This window comes from Protomyctophum parallelum (genome assembly GCF_964188405.1).
Source record: "Protomyctophum parallelum genome assembly, chromosome: 16".
Classification (NCBI taxonomy): domain Eukaryota; kingdom Metazoa; phylum Chordata; class Actinopteri; order Myctophiformes; family Myctophidae; genus Protomyctophum; species Protomyctophum parallelum.
In genome coordinates this window covers 29,570,098-29,595,861 of record NC_139711.1, presented here as the reverse complement: position 1 = coordinate 29,595,861, position 25,764 = coordinate 29,570,098, and the positions used below count along the sequence as shown (strand labels likewise).

General features: G+C 44.0%; 2 protein-coding genes across 11 annotated transcripts; one reads left to right on the top strand and one right to left on the bottom strand.

Annotated features, from left to right (window-relative positions):
* The first annotated feature begins 1,286 nt into the window (after positions 1 to 1,286).
* mgarpa (mitochondria localized glutamic acid rich protein a) lies at positions 1,287 to 21,915 on the top strand. Of its 10 annotated transcripts, XM_083786458.1 has the most exons (11): positions 1,287 to 1,554; positions 6,752 to 6,858; positions 7,547 to 7,655; positions 10,174 to 10,194; positions 13,451 to 13,683; positions 13,972 to 14,401; positions 17,965 to 18,371; positions 18,522 to 18,578; positions 18,618 to 18,890; positions 19,742 to 19,790; positions 20,252 to 21,915. In XM_083786458.1, exons 1-10 carry the CDS (start codon positions 1,476 to 1,478, stop codon positions 19,775 to 19,777), a joined length of 1,752 nt encoding a protein of 583 aa, XP_083642584.1. In that variant the 5' UTR covers positions 1,287 to 1,475; the 3' UTR covers positions 19,778 to 19,790; positions 20,252 to 21,915. The 10 variants fall into 10 exon arrangements, with proteins under 10 accessions (XP_083642584.1, XP_083642582.1, XP_083642583.1 ...); XM_083786456.1 differs by having other exon boundaries at positions 13,972 to 13,986; positions 14,032 to 14,401; positions 17,965 to 18,890; XM_083786457.1 differs by having other exon boundaries at positions 17,965 to 18,079; positions 18,158 to 18,890.
* Positions 21,916 to 22,438: 523 nt separating this feature from the next.
* On the bottom strand, positions 22,439 to 25,074 carry LOC310873712 (cysteine desulfurase-like; the record flags this gene model as incomplete). Its single annotated transcript, XM_083786261.1, has 2 exons — positions 22,439 to 23,708; positions 24,716 to 25,074. The coding sequence occupies 2 exons, from the start codon at positions 25,072 to 25,074 to the stop codon at positions 22,439 to 22,441; spliced, it is 1,629 nt and encodes a 542-aa protein (XP_083642387.1).
* Positions 25,075 to 25,764: the final 690 nt, after the last annotated feature.

Sequence of the window (25,764 nt, the reverse complement as noted above, 5' to 3'; positions counted from 1 at the left end):
TCACCTATTTTAAACAGTTTTCTGTCCCCCTCTTTTTTTCCCCTCCTCCGTATTATTCACATAATGTGCTAAATTCTTGTTTTGAAGCCTGATTATAATAGAATTATATGGGTGTTGCCTGGCCCTTAAATAGCAGTCACATTATTTACAGGCCAAATTGTATGTTATCACGAGTGACAACCTTACAGCGTGAATGTGTGTGTACGTTACGTAGGCCTATACTGTAGAATAAAGCTAACCATATCGAGTGTCCTTCTCATGTCGACTCCATGACCTGCCACAGCCATGCTGGCTACTTTAAACGGGTTGGGTGACCTCTGGTTCTTACTATAGGCTACGAAAGGAGTTTTCCAGGAATGAAGGGATGCAAAGTACACTTGTGAGCATTCTTCAGTGTAAACACACTACTCTACACACTGTACACAGCAGTGGTTCTCAAACCTTTTCATGTCAAGGAACCCCAAGTTGATATTTATTTGGCTGCTATTTTGTGGCAGTGATCCTCTTAACACAAGTTTTTCAAAAAATATTACACATTTACAAAGTATAAAATAGGGTTTAGTGCTTGAACTGATGCAGTGCATTAACTAGTGTTATTGGGGACTCTCTGGAACCCCTTTCAATGTCCTGCTGTCTCCAGACCCAACTTTGAGAACCACCCTGGTTTACAGTGCTGTGACCTACTGATCTGATTATTAGTGTGTATGATTGGGATGATATTAATGTTGGCTCTTGGTGTCGGTGATCTACCTATGCCAGTGGTTCTAAAAGTGTGGTCCAGGGACCCACAAAGGTCATTGAAGGGGTTCCAGGGGGTCCCCACCCAGCTATATGATTGATAGGTACCAAATAGATCCCATACAGGTTCATACTTTAACTAATGTGTGTGTTTGTCTGTTTGGGCCTCTGCCTCAGAGCCATGCAAGTTCGAATCCAGGGTAGCTCTGGTCCATAGCCTTACTGCTCTTGCTGCCGTGACGGCATTAGAGCTGTGGACCAGAGCTAAATCAAAGGTAGGACTTTTACGAGGTCACCTTTGTTGTGGTCGGTGCATGTCAGGCTCCATGGACCATATGACCTGCGCGGGCCGCGGTTTCTATTCACGGCACGCGTGTTGCGTTGCGTTGTTTTGACATTACATCTGTGCCGTGCAATCCGTGCGTGCTATTCTGAAGACGGGGCGTGGTTTGCATAATTTAGGCATCAGAGTGAGTGACATAGTAGAGGAGGACGAGCTCTACTACACAGCACACACAGACTCGCACACACTACGTTCGGGCCGGGGGGAAGAGCTTAACGTTGCGTGTGTGTCTGCGTCTCTCTGTTCACACGCCGCCGTCATCACCAGTCCCATCAGGGAGGGAGGAGGATCACTGCGTGCCGAGCCATCATTCATTCTGTCCTTGTTGAAGATAACCTTTCTCAGTCAGTCCCACAGCTCCACTCTCCCTCACGCACACACACAGCCAGCTAAGATGTTTTCGTGCAGGGCCGCCTGGCAAAGATGTGGGCCTCTGGCGCGGAAAGCAGCATACAGTTTACCCCGACAGCATGGTGAGTTTCTGGGGTGGGCTTATTTCAACCCCCTCTTCCCACGACACCACAAACCAAACCCATCCGACTAGTATACTATGAATTTGGGATTATTTTAGCTTCTATCTCTGGTGTGAGTGACGCAATCTGGCCGATTATCTCACACCGCAGCAGTTCAACGTTGAGCCATCGTCGTGGCTCTGTTGTTTCTGTGCGTAAATTCCGCGGAACAGTAGAGAACATTTTGTCCCCAATCCATGCGGGCTCTGATCGCTAGTACTTCTCAAAGCTGGCAGATAATGTAATGGCATCGTGTGGGGGGAGAGGTGAAGGTCATAATATGAAAATCTGTAGATGATGCACTCACTGAGGCTTTCTTTTTTCATGTGGTCCCACTGTGAGCTAAATATAGAGAGCGATATGGGACAGGCCTGCGTTCAAATTGGGAAGTGAATAGTCTCTTTATTTTGAATTGATTGAGTTACAATTTAGACCAAAATACTATTCTGTAGCAACGCATCTTTGATGTTTATTTCACCAATATAGTCGTCTGATATTCAGCCTAGCTGACACAAACTGGAATCTAAACAGTCGACAGACAGCCATGCTATTGCATTCTATAAAGAGGTCTACAATTTAATGCATAAGCATTATTGTTAGGATATTAAACACCACACACAATCTGCGCCAACTGACTGGTTGTGTCGAAACATTAAACACAACTGAGTGGCGTTTTAGAAGCACCTTTTTGTGACCTTCATTCGATCCATGTATGTGTCATACGTGAAGGAAGGTTCCTGTATGTTGAGGGACACGTGGTACAGAGCGTGACAGCGGTCTCAATTTAAAGACTGTACTGCACTGTCCATGCAGGAGAATGTATGGGACATGTGCGCCCCTGGTCGGTGGGTAGGGTGATGGCACATGCTCTAACACTGGAAAAGATGGGCTTACATTTATTTTATTTTATAAATGTTATTCTGGGTAGCCATTGTTGGAGGTGTCATGGCATGAAGAAGACTGTACAATACCATTAGTGTTTCTCTAGCCTTGGATCAAGACTATCATTGATGGATTTTTATTAGTATCTAGTCTGACTTCTGCTTTCGTATCATGGATACAAAACTACAAAAGCAAAAGTCAGACTCAATAAAATACATCTACGATAGTCTTGATCCAGGACTAGTGATTCTTCACTTTTCATATGCACTATTAGGCCAGAGACGTTCCCAGGGACCCCTATTTAGGCCAAGGACCCCTATAACTGTACAAACGCAACACAGTTATGGGAATGGAACCAAATGATCCTGTAACCATTTCTGTGCACTCTTGAATTACAGACCTTTAATGGTCCATTTAGTTCCCATCTATCAATACTATATACTATACTTCAAGGAACCCTGATTTTGAGAACCACTGTGTTAGGCCAGCCGCCACAGGCCCATGATCTTTATATTTTCTACTGTATTTTGATTGTGTTGACATGATTTTGTAATTTGGTCCAGAATTACTTTAGAGTTAACAGTGAAATGCTAATCAAACACTAACTTGTGTACATTATCTAGTTGTATTTACTTGTACATCTATCATTTAGCTGGCCTGCTGGGGTTCCCCTCAACAACCTCTGGGTAGTGGACTGGCCTGGGTACCATGTTGAAAAGCATAGTTTTGTTTTGTTTCTTAATATGTATGTCTGTCTGTCTGGCATTGGACCCCGGGGTCAAACTAGATCTACTAGATCCTTATCCCAACTGTCCTGAACCACACCAAACCGCTCCTAAGTCCTAACCTTCATCGTACCACGAATTGTAACATTAATGCTTGCCCATTGAGTGCTTTGATTTATCCCAATTAAAATGATACAGTAACATGGCCAGCCAATCTGCTCGTAAACATCACTGTTTTGGACATGTCATTCACACATTTTCTAAATTATGTGTTGGGTATACACAGCCTTAGTCGCAAAAGTGAGGTTATTCTCTGTTGTCCGGCTATCAAGCTGTGTGTGTGTGCGTGCATGTGCGTGTGTGACAAAAAGAGCAGTTTTTAGGAGTGTCCAGCCCTGCGTGCCTCCATGCATGAACTGGATTGCACTCCTGCTGCAGTGCAGTGACAAATAGGTCAGAGCCTTGCTGCAAGATGAGCTGTACTGGCCTACTGGGACACCCAGACTATTGACCCCAGAAGCACCCTTTAACTAAAGCAACATATCCTGGCCTAACACTGTGCCATCCTGACCATATTGCTAGTAGTCTGACCACTTTCATCACATCCGTCCGCGACTACTACAGACACCAGTAGACTGAGTAGAGCCTATTAGCCTGTATAGTGAGAGTGGGGTGGGTGGAGGTAGGATGTTATAGAGTGGATTACTAGTTGGTAAGATTATGAGGGGTCAGCTAATCCGTATGCTGGTGGACGTTGTGGCAACATTAGAGAGCAAGATGGCGTGTAGTGTGTGTATATGTGTGTGCCCAGTCCACACTGATGATTCGCCATGCAAAGACTTGCAACTTTGCAACGACTTGGCAACAGAATCCCAAAACTGCACTGACCTGCAACAGGTCAATACTGACCACTGCAGTTTCTCTGTGCAATGGTTTTGTTGCATTGAATCATTGTTGTGGACTGGGCCGCAGGTCGCATTTACTATGAAATTGTACATCTTTGTCCGTCCGTCAGTCAGTCAGTAATACTTAAAATCCCCATACATGGGGAAAGCCGCCCAGGTCTCGTGACATCATCAGGGATGGAGATCCCTGATGTATATGTTGATCCTTCCCCATCCATCCTTTCTCTTCGATGTCTCCCTTTTGACTTACCTGTCCATTCAAACTCTAGAAATTCTTGGCCGATACCGAATATAGGAAACGGTTGGCTGAAAACCGAATACCGAATAGCCCAAATATGATTTATATTATATTAATATTATTATTATTTCCCCCTTTTTTTTTCTTTTTACAGTTTTTGTAGGCCTACCATTGCTGTCATGGCCTGTAACTTAAATGTACCTGATTATGGCAAAACTTAACTTAAAACATAATCACTATTAGGGGTCCATAAAACATATATTCAGCACTTTTGAAGGCATTAATTGCATACGTTAATTCCACACTGACTGCTGAAACATTGTAACAATATCTCTGTTTTGGAAATATTTCCAAGCCGCAGAAGACATGAGATGGTGAGATGTTAAGTTGAAACGTATTTTGATATGTGTGCGGGGCGCGGTGCTTGTAGCCGCATTTTTATCACATCATCACAACAAAACGTTAGGTTACGTAGGTAACCTAACGGACTATTTACGGGCCATTTTCAGCTGAATATTTTATGCAGACGAATATTCGGTGCATGACTAGCACTTAAGGGTGACTGCCCGGCTGCCCGCAATGCATTTTCTTGATACATGCAGAAAGTAGCGAAAAGATGAAAACCCCCACCCTCCCGTCCACAAAATTTTCATGAACTGGCAGCTGGTACTTGGTATCAGAAAGGTTGGGGACCCCTGCTCTATGGGATGCGTATGCACGTTTCCTGGCGGTATGCAAGGCGTTGCCTAGCAACCGGGCCAGTGTTAAATGCTAAACTGTTTCATATTTGATATAAAGCTTTATCTACGAGAATTATCATAGTTGGCATACAACTGGTGTAGTGGGAAAGTAGTTTGCATAGAAATAGAAATTAATATATGAACATAAAATACATTTTCAGGTGGGCTGCCGATTTCACCCAATCGATAAAGTGCCCATTTATCAGCTTACATTTATATTGTTCCATTTTGTCTGCTCATTCCACTTGTTTATCCTCTGAATATGAGTTGTCTCTCTCATTAGATAAAATTGGTATCCTGACCCAAAAATGCAATTCCGTTTTACTTATTTTAACTATATCACTGACTGCACATTCTGATAAACAGAATGCTTGGCTGCAGATATGGGATAGCGGTGCCCTGCTGCATGCTTGGCTGCAGTAGATTGAACATTGTCATGCTTGAAGAAACACTAAAGATTATCTGATCACGATGAGCACCAGCTCCTGGCAGCTATCTGCAGTGAAATGTTTAGTGGCCAGAAAGGCAGATTGTCACCCTCCCCGTATCAGTTCTTCATAATCGATTATATATTGATTATTTCGGTTAACTGTTGCACCCTGGCCCTAACTCTTGAATTTCATGTGGAATTGAATTTGGATTTATTATGCAAGAGCAATGCATCAATAAATACGTACTCTGAGACTACAAATTAATAACGAGTTTAATTTGAAAGGACCTTCCTGACCCCTGTGCATATTTAATTGTGGTATTCGATTGCAAGTTGCAATTTTTGAAAACATTATTTTTGCAGCGGCGGACTGTTAAATACATATAGTGTAAACACTGGGTACTACATATGTCAGCTCATAATACAGTATTTAGTACATTGATACAGTTATCTGTTCTGTATGCATGTACTAGAGAGTGTTCCCTTTCATCCAAGTATATATGATGTAAGTAAACAACAAGGGCTCGCCAAAGGTATATTTTTGTCCCATTTAAATCCGAGGCTTTAAATCCAATCAGAAGAGGAGGGATCATGGAGTGACGGACTGATGGTGTGTGCTTCGTCACCAATCCTGTTCCTCCCAGCAATCTGATGTGTTTAAGTAGCACATTAGGCCTAATGCAGTGACAATCTTTTTAAAGCCACCAGTATCGCTATGTTTACCTCATTTACTACGACTTATAACCGTCGGTATATACACAACATTACTGTCGACCACCACTTTGGTTTCTGTTAATTTCAGTATGATGATAATGATATAGGTGTGCAACAGTTAATCAAACTAATCCAATTCATCAATTATTTAAAAAATAAATCATCAATTTAACCAGGCTGTTATTAAGTTGCTTCATTCAATATTTAAATATTTCATAATCATTTGATCAGACAAGATGCCTCCTAGTCTTTGAAAACATATCCTTGCTTCTGGTGACTGATATTGTCCTAATATAATTCATGAGGAGGGCCATTTTCATGGCTACCGGCACAAAAGACAGTCATCGTGTTTCCCCATGTCGATCAATCTATAACTTCCAGCTCAATTGCATGGTTTCTTCATGCAGTTTTCCAAGTGAACCGTTGTAGTCTGTCACAAAAGGGTACGTACTAAAAGATAGGTAGCACTGAAGCAAAAAAGGTTTGAGAATGACTAACATGTGACTTTTGTTTGTGTGTGGCAGCGCTCCAACGGCGGCCCATGTCGTCGCTCCCAGGAGGCGGTCCATCTGGGGAGAACATCCTCTATACGGTGTTGTGTGCAGGAGCCTTCGCCGCATCTTGTACATATGTAAGTTCCAGTCCTCCGTCTTCCTCTTCTCATCAAAGCCCCATTCCAATTTGGTCGCACGGCAGCTGCACACACCAAAAAAAGACAATCTACAAGTTGCAAGGCTGCATAGGGTCATTGTGGTGGTCATCTGTAACCCTGTATTGCAATGTTTTGTCACCTGTTCTTTTAGAACAAGATTGTTTGGTTTACGCCCCCCCCCCCCCCTGCTGAGTTTGTAAAACAGCTGATTGTCATGTCACCTATTTTTCCAACTGACCCTTGCCAGCTTTTATAGCAAGAAGTTCCATACAAGGACTTGCCTAGCTACTCTTGCTTGACCCCCAGAGGATAAATACCTAAATATGTGTGTAGGCAGCTCGTCTTCCTGGCTGGGATGCCGGAAGATTGACTGCGTGTTCCTATTAAAGATGTGAAAAGATTGATCCATGACATACACTCTGTTACAGCTATTTCAGAGCCCTACTGATATTTAAGTCCGATCTCTATTTTTGGAGAAAACTAGACCGATGTTTGACCGTGATGTTGTACGTTTTCGAATCGAATTAAAAAAAAGTTGATTTTAATTTAGTTTGTATTTGAGAAGTTGTATCTTACACAACCATTTCATGAATACATGTGCAGTATTTCACAAAAGCATTATCAAGTTAGTAAGTCTGTGATTTTGACATTGTCCTTTTCTCTGCAGGCATATACCACTGTGGTGGACGATAACACCCGCTACAATGAACGTGTCGCAGGTATCTTTGCCCGGCCCAGCAGACAAGAGGTGAAAGCCAAACCATGGCCTCCCAAGAGTAAGTACATACTATTGTGGAAATGGGTGAAGTGTGAACATTTTATTGAAGATTCAAGCAACAAACAGCAGGACGGCAGCATAGCTCAGACTTCCAGGCCAGAGAACCAATCTCAGACCCCCACACCAAGATGTCCTTAAATAGTCATATTCTATGTTCTACAACAGGCATGTTACACTTACAGACAACATCAATAGTGTTGCTGAAACAACCAAAAAGAGAGTAGTCAAGTGGAAATAGGCCTTTGAACAGCTGTTGACCAGGACAGCAACAGGAGCTTGTGACAAGACCCATGCTGTGAAGTTAAACACTACAGTCCAAATACAGTTAGACAAGAATAGGGATTTTGAACAGATTGGCATTGATTATATGCATTCCATTACATTGCCACCTCACATGTCCTCTCTAAACCAATGGAATCTGCGTGCACGCACAAACTACAATGATGGTGCCTCGTCGTGTCCAATATAGGAGAGTGACATGAACGTGAAGAATGTTACTTTATTAACAGTGACCCTAGCAGATGACATTGTAATCGTCTAGAAAAGTGGCCTTTTATTTCCTTCTTCCTTGGAGCCCATCTTCTTATTTGACAAAACCTGAGACTGCAAAAATTAAGCAGATCTAAAAGCTGGATGACAATTGATGAAAATAAGTTTAGATTTTGTGCAAAAAGTTTTTGGATTGCTTCCAAACTAACAAGGCCCCGTACCCCGGTTGGGGAACCACTGGTCCATGACATGCTGCGTTCACGCTGGTGGTGACAAAACATACAAAAGGATATAGCGTGGTTATACATTGTTAGCCTCGCATAGCCAGCCTTCATCTGCTTTTTGAGATTGGCGTGTTCCAGGCAGATTAAGTCTGGCCCCTCTCAATTGTGGGACGACTTCACGAAGGTGACGGCTAACCAGATTAGTCTGGAACCAGGTTATAACCAGGGACCAGTATTCCAATATGGGGTGGGACATTACATCGTGGCCATGTCAGGTTTAAATGGCAAAGGGTAACTGAGGAGTTATTCTAACATTTATGGAACAGAGCAGGGACTTTGTGAAGAGCGAAAGGGAGAAATAGAGGGTGAAATAGAAATATCATTGATGCTTCACTGCAACATTGCAGCAGCGAAAAAAGTTGAAGTTGGTTCCATTTTCTTTCTTTTTTTCCTTTTCTTTTTTTAGTGTAGGCTGTCGGTTTGTGTCTTGTAGCCTGTTGCTTAGTCACTGTTACTGTTGAATGCAGCAACAGCGTAGGCAGCCATTATTAATCTGATTAGCTTCAGTGTGAAATCAGATAAAACATGGCAAGCTGCCATGTTTTACTGTGCTGTATTGTTTAACCTGAACACAAACGACAAAATCAGCCTGGGGATTCAACCCCCTTAAAAAAGCCACTATTTACACACAATCTATCTGTACCAGACAACTAAAACGTAGTGCCTTAGTTGGTCTGTTCCAGCTCTCCCTGAACAAAACCAGCAATGTGATCCAGGCAAAGGATTGTGGGACCATTTGATGACCTGGGATTATCCTCTACTTATGTCGGTGTCTAATGCAATGTCACTGACTGACCACACCCTCCCAGGCTCCCACGTGTGTCAAAGTGTCCCTGAGCAAACCGAACTGTTCCCTGGGCGCTGTATTAATGTATCCTACTAATGCTGCCCTTTCATCAAAATAGTAAATTTGTATGCAGTCAAATAGTGTTAGATTTATTTTATTTTATTTACTGTGACAAAAATACCCCAAAGAAGTGTGGACCATGTGCTGTATAGATGCCATATATTGAATATCTTCCCCACACATGCCTGCACATGCGTCTCATTCTCTGCCTCTCTCATTCTGTCTCTCATTCTCTGCGTGTGTGTGTGTGTCTCTCTCTCTCTCTCTCTCTCTCTCTCTCTCTCTCTCTCTCTCTCTCGCTCTCTCTCTCTCGTTCCCTGTATCAACAACTCCATGCTCCTTGCCAAATGGTTCCGTCCGGTCATCCCCATGTCAACAGCCATGCTTCTAGCCAAATAGTTCCGTCTGGTCATTCCTCTCATGTTGTCTTGTCAGGTCCAGCCAGCTTTCTAGAGCGTGTGTTACTACTACTCGCCTTGCCAAAACGTACTGCTCTTCAAAATAACGACTATAAATACACAGCCAAGCTGTTCTGTCACAGGGTTGTCTATGTATTTTCACTCTTCTTCAACTCAAACCGAACTACACCAGTCTCAGATAGGGATCACAAGGCCAGGCTGCAGACATAGAAGAGAAATCAAGATCAGATGTAATTGGTGGAGGCCTTGCTTTCCGTCCGCCACGCCTTCTGAAGTCGTTTGTTTACCGATTGTGATCTGCAAGCGTGCAGCCACTGTGTACACCAACACGCAACATAATGGCCCGAGTGTTGGCTGTCAAGGCTGATGATGCAGAGGAAATTGCTGTCTCAGCATTGTGGAGTCCTGGAAACCTGTTTTGTGTTAATAGGGTGTGTGAAGTGGTAACACTGTGGTTGTCTGTTTGTTTGTTTGCAGGCATGGATGAGGACGAGGAGGGTGAGTCCTGTGATGGCATGCCTCATATATATTTTATTTCCAATGCCTGGTCTCTAATGTTCTCTAAACACTGATCTGGCCCAATCTGAATGCTCTCTGAATCTCTGATCTGTGCTCAAGGAACTCTGAAGCATGTTCTTGAGTGTGATTTTTCAGCATCTTTGGATTATCTCAATTTTCTATTATAGCATACTAATAATAACACTTTAACAAGGATTTACAAAGAAAATTGACAGCCAATTGTGCATCTTTATTATTGCTGGTGTGTATGTATATATATACTGTACATTTCAAAGCACGGCATTACCCCCTGTCCTTCGTGGCTCAGTGCTGCTTACCAGGACGTCCGGAACACATTTAGAAGGCCCTCTGTTCTGAGTAATTTCACAGTGTAGGGCACCATGACTAAAATGACAATCCTTATCATTGTGATCATGATTATTGATTGATAATTACGTTTTTTTGGTAGGAGTTTTTTCTTTCTTTTGTTGTTCACCTTGCCATATCTATCGTCAAATGGTATGGAATGTCACCCCTCTCTGATTCTATTGCGCTTCTGTGATCACAATTCTCAGTTATTCTTAATGAATTGGGCTGCTCTAGTAGAGGATAGATGAACTAACTCTGTAAAGTATCAACACATCTTAAGTACTTAGTTGCGTGCCGGTTGACATGCTGATCCACAAGCTTCACTGAGTTTGTAGATTTGCTATTTTTGGAATGCATGACACGGGCCACGGCACACAACTATATATCGTAAGTCTTTACCAATCAACGATTTCTTAAGAGTAAATTATTTTACATGTACCATGCAATGCCATTTACTCTGAAGAAATTGGCTTCCTTATTGGAAGATACACACATACAGTATCAATTATGGCAATGCCTCTCGGCTTCCTCCTGGGTAGTTTAACCTGCTAGTTGACTCCTAAACTCAAATAAATTATGCCTATTTAAAAAGTCAGATCACTAAAAGTCAGATCACTAAAATTAAGTATCATTTGACATTTTCATCCTTGGAAGTTACAGTAGTAGAGGGTCATTTTGAGAGTCCTGCTTGTGGATTATTTTGATTTGCACAGTAACCACTTGCAGCAGTTGACGTAACAAATATGGAATCATCTTTAAGAAGTTGAATTGGCGTTTAGACCTAGTGTATGTAGATTGCTTACTTGCATATCCAGGCATGCGAATGTTCTTTGTTGTGTACATCTCGCCTACAAAGCCGTTCATGGGTTTTATTTTTCGTTTGGGTCTAAGCAAAGATTAGCAATTTAGCTAAACAACCTGTCTCTCTTCTCTGTTAAGATTTTTTGTTTTGTTTTGTTTAGTTTTTTCTCCCAGTGTCATCGTCATCATTGCCTCACCTTTAAATAAACGTGTTCCTCGAGGCTGAAAGACCTGTTTAAATAGAACAGGGCCTCATCTCTCGACACACTTCCAACCTACACCACATCAGCCTAAAGCCCAATTTAAACTTCATCGTGCGACGGTGTAACGTGCCGAAAATAGGCGACCTACAAACTCACAACAACATGGCACAGATGTGTTGTAAGCTTGCAGGTCTGCTGTTCTTGCCCGTTCTCTGCGCTCATCATCACGCAACGGAGCATAAATTTGTGTTCCTCACATTCCTTCCATGCTTTCACTTTCCGCCCTTTCTGCCACCCTGTTTCCTTATTTTGTCAAAGAATATATATTAAAAAATAAACTAAATTTCTACATTTGCAACCCACTCCATGTAGAGTAGACAATCATAATGGGTAACCTGACCCAATATAGAAAGCTACCTCTGCATCAGACATGAGTCATTTACCTAAAGAAAGCAGCCTGTATCCATTTGTTTAATTATTATTATTTTTACAAAACGTACGGTAGTCTCTCTTGTGGTTGGATTTCAATTAACGGGGACACTATGTGTGTTAAGTTAATTGAAGACTAATGTCCCGTTTCCTCTCTAACTCTCTTTTCTTTTTTTTTTCCTTTTGGTTTTTACCCTTTCCAGTGTAATGGTAAAGCTAAGGTCCTCTGCGACCGCCTCTGGTCCTAGAACTGGACTGTGATTGGATGTGAACGAACGGGAGAATCCTCCCATCCCTCCTCTTTCCTCCTGTCCTGTACTGCTAAAGAAAAGCCCCACACTCCACCTCGTACTGCTAAAGAAAAGCCCCACACTCCACCTCGTACTGCTAAAGAAAAGCCCCACACTCCACCTCGGAGTGTCTTGTCGGAAAGTTTCACGCTTGGATAACACTTCTCTGCTCTTCAACCTTTTGTTCGTTCTACTTTTGATTCCATTGATGGACTGTAATGATAGATGTTAACGACCAAAAAAAGCGAAAGGGAAAAAAGAACGCACAAATCCCTGTTTCCCTCATTTTGCCTCATACAATTGCTTCATGTTTGAACTGTTGGCTCGCAAAAAACAAATGTTGATGATAAATGTGTACTCGGTAGAGGGGGGACCGGGGGACCAAAGATTAAAAAATAAACACGCACAAACTACTTGGGCTGTCTCAGTGTCTGTCTATCAGAATTGCAGAGTTAAAGGTTAAAGTCCTACTATTTGTACATTGCTGTATGCTAGATTCGTTCTCCGCATTTGACCTGTCTCTTGAAGCAGTGAGTTCCAGCTAGTAGATTGTAATTGGATGGTAAGAACCTAACAAACGCCTCCACTAACCCATGCTTCCCGCTGTCCTCAAAGCCTGACCCTTTGTCGTCAATAACTTCCTTTCTTTCATTCTTTATCTTTTTTGCATGGCGGTTTGTGAATGTTGTGCTACTGTTGCTCTTTGCTTCGTTGGCTTGGGGAGGGGCGTTTGCAGGTGGGGTGTGTCACAAGCAGAGTGGAACGGTAAAGGTTCAGAGTGGCATGGCTCTGTGTGAGATTATGTATTTTGAGTGGCGTGTGTTTGGAGTGGTTTGAGTATGGCATAGCTATGACTGTATTTTGGATCACTTGTGGAAGAGCAAAGAGAAATATTTCATCGCCCCTTGGTGATATATTTTTTGATTTAATTTTAAAGAATGGTTGTTATGGCTCATAACTTAAATCAAACAATTGTGGTTTTATTTATTTCATGTATTTATTAAATGTAGACTTTTTGTAGACTTTTTCAAACGGCATGCGTCAGTCAGGGTGTATGAAGTTATCAAGCTGCAGGCTGCACCCAGGATGCAATGTGTGAGTGGGGTGTTGCCGGTCGAACCCGTGCTTCCTCTGACGCTCCTCCTTTCACCTCCTGTTTGTCAGGTGGAGAGGAGGAAGAGGAGGCTGCCGAGGAGGGAGCAGAGGAGGAAGGAGGAGAGGAGGTGGCGGCCGTCGAGGGAGGAGAGGAGGAGGCAGCTGAGGGAGGAGAGGACGAGGAGGCAGCTGCTCCCGCAGAGGAGGCCGAGCCTGAGGCCGTAGCGGAGGAGGCGGAGCCTGAGGCCGTAGCGGAGGAGGCGGAGCCTGAGGCCATAGCCGAACCGGAGGCCGCAGCAGAGGTAGGCCTGTTGCAATTATTTGAGATGACCGCAATGATTCTGCAGATGAGGCAGAATCATTGCGGTTGATAGCCGATGATCACACAATATGTGCTATTATTCCAATGTTTTGAAAGTATACAATTACTAAAAGTATCGTACCATTTATTTGTATATTTAGTTTTTTGTCCCATTTTCCCAGTCTTTTTTACTAGGCAAACAACATTTTCATTTACATTTGTTATAAATGAAAGTTAGTTTTTTATGTACGACACTAAACTAAAATGTAATGATCATGACTCCCCCTAGGTAGAGGAGGCCGCTGCCGAACCAGAGGCCGTAGCGGAGGAGGCCGCTGCCGAACCGGAGGCCGTAGCGGAGGAGGCCGCTGCCGAACCGGAGGCCGTAGCGGAGGAGGCCGCTGCAGAACCCGAGGCCGTAGTGGAGGAGGCCGCTGCCGAACCCGAGGCCGTAGTGGAGGAGGCCGCTGCCGAACCGGAGGCCGTAGCGGAGGTAGCCTCCGTGGCCACGGCCGAGCCCGAGACTGTGGTGGAGGAGGTTGTTGCAGAGGTGGCGGAGGCTGTCGTGGAGGTGGCAGAGGTTGTGGCTGAAACGGCCAAGGAGGTGGAGGCGGTAGCGGAGGAGGTGGCCCAAGTGGCCGAGGCCGTGGAGGAGGCTGCCGAGGCCATCGCCGAGCCTGCTGCCGTCGAGGAGGAGGCGCCGGTCGCCGAGAGCAACGGTATGGCTCTTCCCTCTGAGGAGGAGGAAGCACCAGCCTCTGAGGCTGCCGAGGCCTGAGGTTGCACACACACATACACACACAGCACACACGCCACAGGCAAGGACTATTTGAACAAAGGATAGGACAGACAGAAACACCATTCACTGGGAGGCAAACTGGAGCCGGAAGTTCAATTAATTGCATCGAAGTTGGAGAGAGCCGTCGGGACAAACATTTGAATAACCATTTGAAACCTGCACCTTGTTTTCTGATCTATTATGAATCTGCCAGGCTGAATACTGTATTAACGCAGATGTGTTCCATTGATCTTCTGGCACCAGTTTGCCTCCCAGGGCGCCTATGGTGCATACTATGGTCTAGATTAGAATGTCTGTCCTATCCTGGCATATATAATCCTTGACCATAGGGTGGTATACACATCACTGATCTCAGATCCCTCTATGATAACCTCTGGATTGATTACAAAGTAATAACTTGGAATTGGAATTCCCTACTGATCTAGAACAATGAATTATTACGGTTAGCATGATTTAAACAAACATACACTTTAGGTCTAATTGTGGTCCCTATTGCATGATTTAAACAAACCATAAACGTTTAAAATTGTGGTCCCTATTATCTAAAGTTGATTTACATAAAATGTACGTGAAATTATTTGGGTTAGACAATGTGTTTGAACTGATTGGCTATACTGAATTTTGTTTTATCGACATGAAGCAGTTAAATAATATTCCCACTGTTATTAGGGTTAGGGTTTTATCATACATATATGTATACGTGTATGTATGATAAATCACATTTTTTTATGTTGTGTCAAGTTTTATGAAATCCTTCTAATAACCGTATGTTTTAGGGGGTACTACCAAGCTGCGTAGCGGCTTAAATCTTAACCACTTAAACCTCATAAATTAGTTGACCTGAGTCCCCGGTTGGGGCTCCTGTTATCACTCGACACAAACTATCTTTGCTGAAAATGACCTATCCACAAGCTTGTGAGCTTACAGATCTGCTCTTTTAACCAAATGATCCACAAACTTGTGAGCTTACAGATCTGCTCTTTTAACCAAATGATCCACAAACTTGTGAGCTTACAGATCTGCTCTTTTAACCAAATGTTCGCCCCCAGAAAAGGGATGCTAGTGTTCATGGTGTCAATGGTTATTGCGTTATCCAATCCAGAGATTATATAAATCACTCTTAGTGACACGAAAACCAGTCAAACCTACAGCGTTTCCTCCAGTCAGTCAGTCATTTGAACCACTAGTTAGTGACAGGTTAGCCTCCGTTTCCCACACACCAGGCTTCACCTCTCACAGTATTGTCTTCTTTCATTGTCTTTCTGAGATATAGATATTTTCTTTGTATTTATTGGAGTGGATGTTAATATAAAGACGGGGTTGTGCGTGCATAATCCTGTATAATATATGCCTGTGTATATATGTGAGGATTGAGAAGAAGACAGAGTAAATTATTCTGTTATTTTCCCTCTTTCGTCACAAGATGATAATTAGAGAGGATTCTTTCTTTTTTTCCGGTGTGTGTGTGTTTGAAGTAGATGTATAGGATTTCTCAATTCTAATGTACCTACAGTAAACAGCTGATTCCGTACTGTGTTGACCAAAAACACCCTCCACTTACCTCTCTCCACTTACCCCTCTCCACATAGGGTTGAGTTGAACCTTACTCTCCTTGTATACCTCAAGTTTCTAGTCCACACTTGGAATGACCAGTAACACACCTCACTTCAGGGTGACCAGTAACACACCTCACTTCAGGGTTTTCTTAAATCTATTTTCTGATGCGACCACTGATGCTCAGGCTGTTTCTTGGGCGATTTTATGAACACTGTCTCTTTTGTTACCTTTTAATGGTTTTTAATTGTGCTGCTTCTCTGCCAGATATCACAGAGTTGGTACCCATGTCTTTGTAAAGTTAAACTGGTCTGCCATGCAGCTGTGTGTGACTAGCTTGCCGCTGTATGAGATTGCGCTGAGAACTTGTACTGTGTAAAAAACTTTTATCCAAAAAATGTAAAGGGAAAGTGAAATAACTCGTAAGGTTAACAACTGGACAACTCAGTACCTTGTGTGGACTCGGTAGATTATTCTTATGAATGGATATTAAAAAAAATGATAATGAAATGGTTTAAGGGAATTCATTGAGCCATAAAATAAAAGTATTATCAAACCGGAAAGATTTATTCACGTCTTTAATTTGCCTGAATTTGGTTTGCTTGCGTTAATGACTACACCTGTTGCAGGGCATTTGGGTGCAGAAAGCTCTGGCAATCATGCTTTAGTTCTGACAGGCCTAATCAATGCACTAAACACAGACGGCAAGTTATGAATTGGCACTAAACTAGTGAAATTGTTGTCAACATTACACTGATTACAAATCGGCACACATAAGGAATCTATTTTAAATGTTGAATGCTTTAATTTGGTGTGCCTCATTCTGGTGATATTTGGCAGGCAGTCCGTTTTCACATTTTCAGGTTGTAAATTTGATGGCAACAGCCTGAAAAGTCACATGTTTCATGGTACAATATATTTGGCATGCAATACACACTGACACTGTTCACAATCTCCTCCATGCACCATTTTCTAGAGCACTCTTCAATTGCCTTGCCCTCTGCTGCCCTCTGCTGTTATACCTGCTTTCTGCACCCAATTCTCTGATTTCATACACTATTATAGCATTAGGCCCAAACCACACCAACGCAACTAGTCGCAACTGCTTGCAACAAAACTGTTTTAAGGACATGTCACAGCAATGCAACTCTTTGCAACTGCCAATGGGGATAATGGTTGCATGCAACTACTCGCAACAATTTGGTTGCAAGGAGTTGCATGGCGAATCATTGGTGTCGTGTGGGCCTTAGTACACCTGTAAAATATATTCTACTTCACTAATGCACACGTGTTTGACTCTACTATGGTATTGGGCTAAGTACATTTTCCTCTTTTTATGGTATTTGGCTAAATAGAGTTTCCTCTCTTTAAGGTAAATTCGTCCTATTTAATTTACAGTAATTATGGCAAAGCATGCAGATTTCACCTTGCATCTGGATAACATTTCATCCTAAAATTACAATGCAAATAAAAAGGTACATGAACCGTGGACTTGGCGCCCTCTAACGATATTGACGTCAGCTCTATAATGATCAACATTGGCCATTATCTTAATTTTAAAAGTGCTAAAAGTGAGTGTTAATTTCTCCAAAATGATTACTCTTATTATGGTAATTTCATATCACATACCATACAGTAAGAACTCCTGTAACTTTCACCAGCCAAAAACTTATATTGCGATACAGTATGACATCACAACTATACATATAGTTACGTTTTAATATTTCAATATTTTGTGACACCCATACTACTACTGGGATTTTAGAAAGCTATGAATATGAATCTAATTGGCATGGTTAAACACCTCATCTCTCAGCATCATTTCGTAAGGCAGTCCAGTAGAAACAGTAGCTATGTGGGGAAAGGGGAGTTAGTCTTCACTGTGACGGGAGAGTGATGTTTTTTGGGTGGCTGGGTTCTGTGTTGCAGTGCTGGCAGCTGCCTCTACCTCAGACGTACCCATGGTGGCCGAGATAATAGAGGAGACGGCAGCTGCTGTTGAAGAGGTCAAGGGTGCACCAGCAGAGGAGCCTCCACTGGTTGAGGCTGCACCAGTTGAAGAGGTCCCCACACCAGTTGAAGAGGCCCCTGCACCAGTTGAAGAGGCCCCTGCACCAGTTGAAGAGGCCCCCGCACCAGTTGAAGAGGCCACCGCACCAGTTGAAGAGGCCACCGCACCAGTTTTAGAGGCCCCCGCACCAGTTGAGGAGGCCCCCGCACCAGTTGAAGAAGCCCCAGCACCAGTTGAGGCTGCACCAGTTGATGAGGCCCCCGCACCAGTTATAGAGGCCCCCGCACCAGTTGAAGAGGCCCCCGCACCAGTTGAGGCTGCACCAGTTGAAGAGGCCCCCGCACCACTTGAAGATGCCCCCGCACCAGTTTTAGAGGCCCCCACACCAGTTGAAGAGGCCCCTGCACCAGTTGAGGCTGCACCAGTTGTAGAAGCCCCTGCACCAGTTGAAGAGGCCCCCGCACCAGTTGAAGAGGCCCCCGCACCAGTTGAGGCTGCACCAGTTGAAGAGGCCCCCGCACCAGTTGAAGAGGCCCCCGCACCAGTTGAGGCCCCCGCACCAGTTGAAGAGGCCCCTGCACCAGTTACAGAAGCCCCTGCTGAAGTCATAGCTGCTGAGCCTGCACCGGCCGAGGACGTGCCACCAGTGACGGAAGAGGCTCCAGTGGCCCCTGTGGAGGCCCCTGTGGAGGCCCCGACAGAAGCTCCCAAGAAGGAGTACATAGTTGTAATACTGGACGGAGCGCCTCAGACAGACAACAGGCCCAGGGTGCTGGGAATAGGACCCATGCACGGCAGAATCATCCCAGCTCCAGATGATGATGATGAAGTCCCTGCCGTTGAGGTACCAGGTAACCTGACTACTAAAACTAACCAGCACTTACTGTAGCATACTAATCTACACACCACGTTTCTTGAATGAACACTGGGACTATTGTTGCTGTCGGCCAGAAACCTTGTACTGTATGTCCAAACCGGTTATTTTTCAGGGAATGGCGGGGGACAAACCTGCGCTCCAGTCAGTGCATCCAATGTATATATACTTAGTCACATGCTCTTGTTAATGGTGATACAAGGTTTCATTCCGACATCAACAATATCCATGACTGCTTTCCCCAATCAGGATTCTTTCATGTTACGCCGAGGTAAAGGTTTATGCAAATTAGTTTCAGATTGCTCATAATAAATCAGAGCACACAATACAAATAACCACAATTACTCCACAGGAAGAAACGCTAATTTCTAACATTGATGTGTATTTCCAATCTACTACGTTCTGTGAGTTGTATGTCCTCCTGATGGAGAGAGGTCATTGCAACTGTAACACTGGGATTTGAAACACGTGGGTCATTGGGCTTATTCATGCCAGGCTACTTATCAACCAGCATGTGTCCTACCTGACATCAGGGTCAACCAGCATGTGTCCTACCTGACATCAGGGTCAACCAGCATGTGTCCTACCTGACATCAGGGTCTAATGTTTAACATACAATTCCACACAGATGTACTAGTTATATTGTATTAACATACTCTACCACGCTAGTTATATTATTGTTTTAACATACAATACCACACAAATGTACTAGTTATATGGTATTAACATGCTCTACAATACAGATTGATTAAAATGTTTTACTCACTAGAATAAATCCCAGATTGCGGCTTTAACATTGATTTCTTCGTTCTACCATTCAGGGCAAGCGACGGCTGCTTAGGGTTCAAATGCAGTAGTCTGATCCAAGAGGTACGTGGCTGTTGATGATGCGTTATCACACCAATGTGAATGTACACATTTCCACTCAACACATCTCCATCAATTTCTGTGTATAGCAGTTTATATCGTTGGTTCTCAACAATGGGTCTGGGCACAAATTTTGAACCCGTTATGGGTTTGTAACTCCATTTGGTTCCATTTGTACACCATTTGGATTCAAGGATCCCCAGTTTGATATGCATTGGGCTGCAGTTTTGATGCCAGTCTTTATCTCTGGACCCCCTACTGTAAAATCTTCAGTGTTTACTCTACTCTGAAAGTGTAAAAGTTGAACCATGAGGACCATTTGGTTCCATGTGTTCACATAAGAGTTACAGACCTGTATGTACATTTGGGCTCATGGTGGTCCCCAGACAAGACGTTGAGCAGCAGCGGTTTATATAGACACTGTTACTACGTGTGGTTTAACTGCATTTCTGTTTTAATCACAGTAAACACTAGGAGCTGCTGGAGCGACCACCTTCTACCCTGCGGATGAAGAGGATGGATGTGCCTTTCCTGTTTCCTGCACCCTGGAGCCTGATTTATACTTTGTTTGTGTGCCGAAAATAGCCGATCTACAAGCTGTGAGCTTGGCAGATCAGCTATTTCCTGCACACCGCACGGTGCCCAACAAAGTATAAATCAAGCGTGTGTACCCCCTACATATGTGATATATACATATATGTGGTTGTTAGATATGATTATATATATGTAAAAAATGCCTGCTTTATGGATCATTCTGTATGTACAGTTATTTTCCTGTCTGATCAAGATGGTGGCAACAATGGCCCCATGCGGGACCTATACATGACCCATGACACTGCACAGTGCACACTGACTTGGACAACTACTGCACGACTCTTACAGTGAGAACAGAAATAAAGCTGTGATCTTAACGGGTTAATCTCCACAGTTACAAGACGAATTTATACCCTCTGGTACAGCTGTATAGCACCCAATGTACCTTCTTTAGTACTTTTTAGTCTCAGGTTTACTGCCCAGTGTTTCACTCCAGTGGTATTTCCCGTTACTCTGCACAATTTTTGCCACAGAAATAGGACCACTCACCCCCCCTTCCCCATGATTTGGGTTGTTTTGGGGGGAATCACCAGCGTCGTTTACAGTGCCAACCTCAGGTGTCGTTACTTCTCAGAACTCTTCTCCAGGCAAACTCCTCACTGTGAAAAGGTATTTTACGAAGTAGCTACCTCAATTTCAGTCCCCCTACAGAAGTTCAGTTTTCAAACTGACCCTCACATCTGCTGATACCTTGTCATGGTTGCAAAGCCAGTGACGACACAGTGACTTTGTACAAAACTCAAATGCAATCATTCCTCATGTTCTGAAGACTAATAAATCTTGCGTATGAACATAAATGAAACAGCTTTTAGAATTTTCCTAAGGCAGACATTTTAACATTTTTTTTTTCTTCCAGATTTCCTGTTATTTCTTTGTGAAGTTGTAGTGAAAGTCATGGAGTCTCTCTCCTGGCTTTTACCAGTGCCCGCCTACGCCAATATCTCATAGTCATGCAGCGTTTAGAGGTATTTCAAGTAAGAAAAGACTATGGTTCATGTTGTTGGGAGACCAGAGATGCAGTCTCGTTTGGTCTTTATTTTTGAGGGATAAGTGTAACTTAATGCTTGGGCTTAAATTCCATGTGAATGTGTGGCGATGGCTAGCAGCAAGTGGAATTGATATTTGATGTGCTTTTAAAATGCTGATTAATCCTGTTTGTTTAGCATTCTGAACATTTCCATTCTCAAGATGAGAGCTGGCTAGATGCCTCTGTAGCAAGACTTGTCACAACAGTGTGACATGGCTATATACTCGGAGGTACCGTAGATGACACAACCCCTTACCTTTTTCTCACCAGTCATATTTCACTTTGTTAGGCATATTTTATGATACCTGAAAAGGGACGATGTAATGAATGTAAGAATATGCCTATGTTTTATTAGGATTGGGAATTGTGAATATTGCTCACCATATCTGTTCTTATTGGTCACAGTTACGTTTTGTATAGAGGACGTGTCAGTTCCTTGTTTAACAAGAGCCACAAACTTAACTTCTTTTTTTGTGAAATAAAGATGGAATAAAAACGTTGATTTAACCTTGTGGCATGAGTTTTATAAAGTTAAACAATGATAATTCCTCTTCACACTGGCACCAGGAGGATGCTTCCAGCTAAGATTTATTGCAATCACAAGAACATGGCACACAGGTCAGTGATTCCCAAACGGTGTGCTGTGAGACAAATCCTACTTCCACTATGGGAGAAGGTTGTGTTTTTTTACCCCATGATTTTTGTAACTCATTTTGTTTTTCACCCAGTGTCAATTGTCTGACAATTGACACTGGGTCCTTCATCAAATTAAAGTTAACTAGACAGGTGTGCTCCTTGTAGCATAGATCTAGTTTGTGTTTTTATTTGTGGTGCTCCCTATGGGCAGAAGTGAACGCGGTTTCACGTGCACTAGAGGCCCCTCAACATGAGATCACAATTTGGGATATGATGATTGTATGTTTGTGTTCAGCAGTATTGTAATGAAAAACAAGGCCAGCAGTATAGTACGCAATGCCACACACTTCATTATGTCTCTCCACTGATTAGCTGAGCTGGATGAGGGCGGAGTCTAGTGCTGCGTCCAGTTGATGCTTTTTATGTCAATTCCTTCTTGGACCATCTCCCACAAAGGACTCATGTCTCTCAGTCTTTTAACCTTTTCAATGCATTTGGCCGCGGTGTAATCCACCTCCTCCTTAGTGGTGAACCTGCCAATACCGAACCTGATAGAGGAGTGAGCCAAGTCCTCTTCCGCTCCGATTGCTCTGAGAACGTAAGACGGTTCTAAAGATGCAGACGTGCACGCGCTTCCCGATGACAGGGCCACGTCGTTCAGAGCCATCAATAGACTCTCCCCCTCTATGTAGGCAAAGGACAGGTTTATACAGCCAGGGAATCTGTGTTCCGGATCTCCGTTCAAGATGACATCGGTGAGTCCAGATGTGATCTTCCTCATCAGACTTTCAGCGAGTGTAGATATTCTGTGATGATCGTACTCCATCTCCTGTATGGCAATCTCGCATGCAGCTCCCAGGCCTACAGCCAGAGGGGTGGGGACAGTGCCAGAGCGCAGGCCTCTCTCCTGGCCACCACCACTGTGTAGCGGCTCCAGGCGTACCCTGGGCCTGCGACGCACAAACAGAGCCCCTATGCCTTTAGGACCGTATATCTTGTGTCCACTGATGGACATGAGGTCGACCTTGCAGTCGTTGACGTCAAGGGGAATTTTCCCTACAGCCTGAGCTGCGTCAGTATGAAAATGCACTCCTTTGCTGCGACATAACTGACCTATGGCCTTGATAGGTTGTTTGACACCTATCTCGTTGTTGACTGTCATCACTGACACCAGAGAGGTGTCTGGACCAATAGAGTCCTCTAGGAGCTGCAGGTCCACTAAGCCACTGGACTGGACTGGCAGATAAGTGACCCTGAATCCTTCTGCCTCCAGAACACGGCAGGAGTCTAGAACACACTTGTGTTCCGTTTGTGTCGTGATCACGTGGCGCCTCGAAGCCTTGTAGAATCTTGCCACGCCTTTGATCGACAGATTGTTGGCCTCCGTGGCACCGCTAGTGAAGATGATTTCTCTGGGATCCGCCCCTATGAGATCGGCTACCTGCTTCCTCGCTTTCTCCACAGCTCTCTCGCTCTCCCAGCCGTAGGCGTGCGTTCTGGAGTGAGGGTTGCCGTAGTGATTGACCTGGTAGGGCATCATGGCGTCCAGCACCCTGGGGTCCACGGGGGTGGTGGCCTGGAAGTCCATGTAGAGAGGTCGAAGGTTGTCTCTCTCCAGTTCAACACTCTTTATGGAGTCTTTGGGCTGCTGGTTTGGTCCATATCTGAGTGGGTGGACAGAGAACCTCCTGATAGAAGACAGAAGCATCCTCCCCGGCCGGGACATCAAAACAATAGCAAACGACAACAATAATTTGAGTTCAACACAACACGAGTTCTGCAGAACAAGACAGGTTGTTGATTGTCTAAGGGTTCAGGAGAAAACGCCAGTTCAGCGTCAAGTCATGTACTTCCAAACTCTGCTGTCATGTTGATGACATCATATTGATGATGTCATGTTGATGTCAGTCTTGTAAGTGGGATGTCGGAAACTGGGATCATGAATGAATTCACAAAATGTGAAAAACATTCACAATTATGTGAGAAAACAAACATGTAAACTGTAGATGTCTGTCAACATCCATGTTTCTCCTCAGTGCCAAATCACCAAATTATTCAGTAAGTAAACATGTTTGTTTTCTCACATAATTATGAATGTTTTTCACACTTTGTGAGTTTTCATTATGATACTGCTAAATAGGAACTTGAATTAGTTCTGTCGATCCATCTAGACAGCGTCAAGATTGATATAGAGTAGGTCCACCTCCTCTGTCAACTCCTTTCCTAGAATGGAGCTGGGGCTGATGACCTTCTCTACTATGTCAGGGATCTTCAACAGGGGGTCTGGCACCCCTAGGGGGTCCTCAGAGTTACTACAGGGAACCACTTGATCCCCAGCATCGCATCCCTATTCTAACGAGAATTTTTGCCAAAAATAGCAGAACTACTACTTTTCGGGGAAGAGAAGAAGATACACGTTAACAGGAATCTAACAACACTGATGGCAGTGCTGTCAAACAGGTCTATGAAGCCATCTATGACATCCATGCCATTGTTAATCTGCAACACAGTTGAATACAATATAGTGGGGGTCCCTAGTCCCTACTTCATCTATCTCTTAGATACGGGTTTCTTGGTCTTCTCCCAGAAAGACTCATCATCATCCTCCTCCTCCCAGCAGTATGACTCCTCCTCCTCAGGATAGGGGTCAAAGGTCAAAAGATCCTGGTACACAGATGGAGGCTGGTACAAAAGCTCGCCACTGGCCATGGGCTGCTGGGACAAGCCCGAACCACAAGACCAGTCCATTTCCTCGGAGCCCGAAACACAAGACCAGTGCATTTCCTCGGGAAACAGCACCTGGCAGTTTCTATCCTGGTCTATTTCCTCTTGGAGGTTCTGCACCAGGTTAATGATGAGAACGGTACGACGCAGGTCGGGTTCTGCCCGCTTTTTGTATTGATGCAGCTTGACCAGCGACGTGTGCAGCAGTGACTGTCGCTGGACGTTGTAATAAGATGGAGGGTCATCATCCATCCCAGACAAGTCACGCGTGTCACGGAACATCCGTTCGGTGCCCGTGTCATCCATATCACTCTTTATTAGAACTTGGCTATTAAAGGGCAAGATTAGCAATCCTATGATTTCCGTCTCACTAGTGCAGTACCCATTATCAAGGTACTTATTGGAGGCCAGTTTATGACAGTCCTCTATGATGTCGGCACAGTGACATCAGACATGTCCATATTTGGGCATGAAGAGACAAAGATTTCTGGAATTTATCACTGGCCTATACTCGGGAATGATGCAAGTCTGGAAGACTGGTACGATGCATTAATGCATGGTTTGGCTACCAGAGAGGCGGCTGTTCATAGCTACTGTGGAGTCAGTACTGCTGTATGGGGGCGAGACATGGACCCTCACAGTACGACAGGAAAAAGCCCTGGATGGAGTCTACACAAGAATGCTACGACATAGGTGTCACATCGATGGACCGCATCAGAAATGTTGACCTCTATGGAGACCTACCACGGGTCACGGACAAAGTCAGAGAGAGAAGGATGAGGCTGCAGGGCACTGCATCAGGCACCCAGAACTTGAGGCAAGTAAATTGACCCTATGGGAGCAAAGCCAGGAGGGGAAAGAGCCTACCATCTATGTAGACGTGCTATGGCGCGACATCTTGGCTAAGACTGCAGAGCTCAAGAACCTGATGTTGGATAGGAAATTGTGGAGGGCAGCGATACAGGAATCCTGAGTTGGTGTTGGCTAGACCTCACT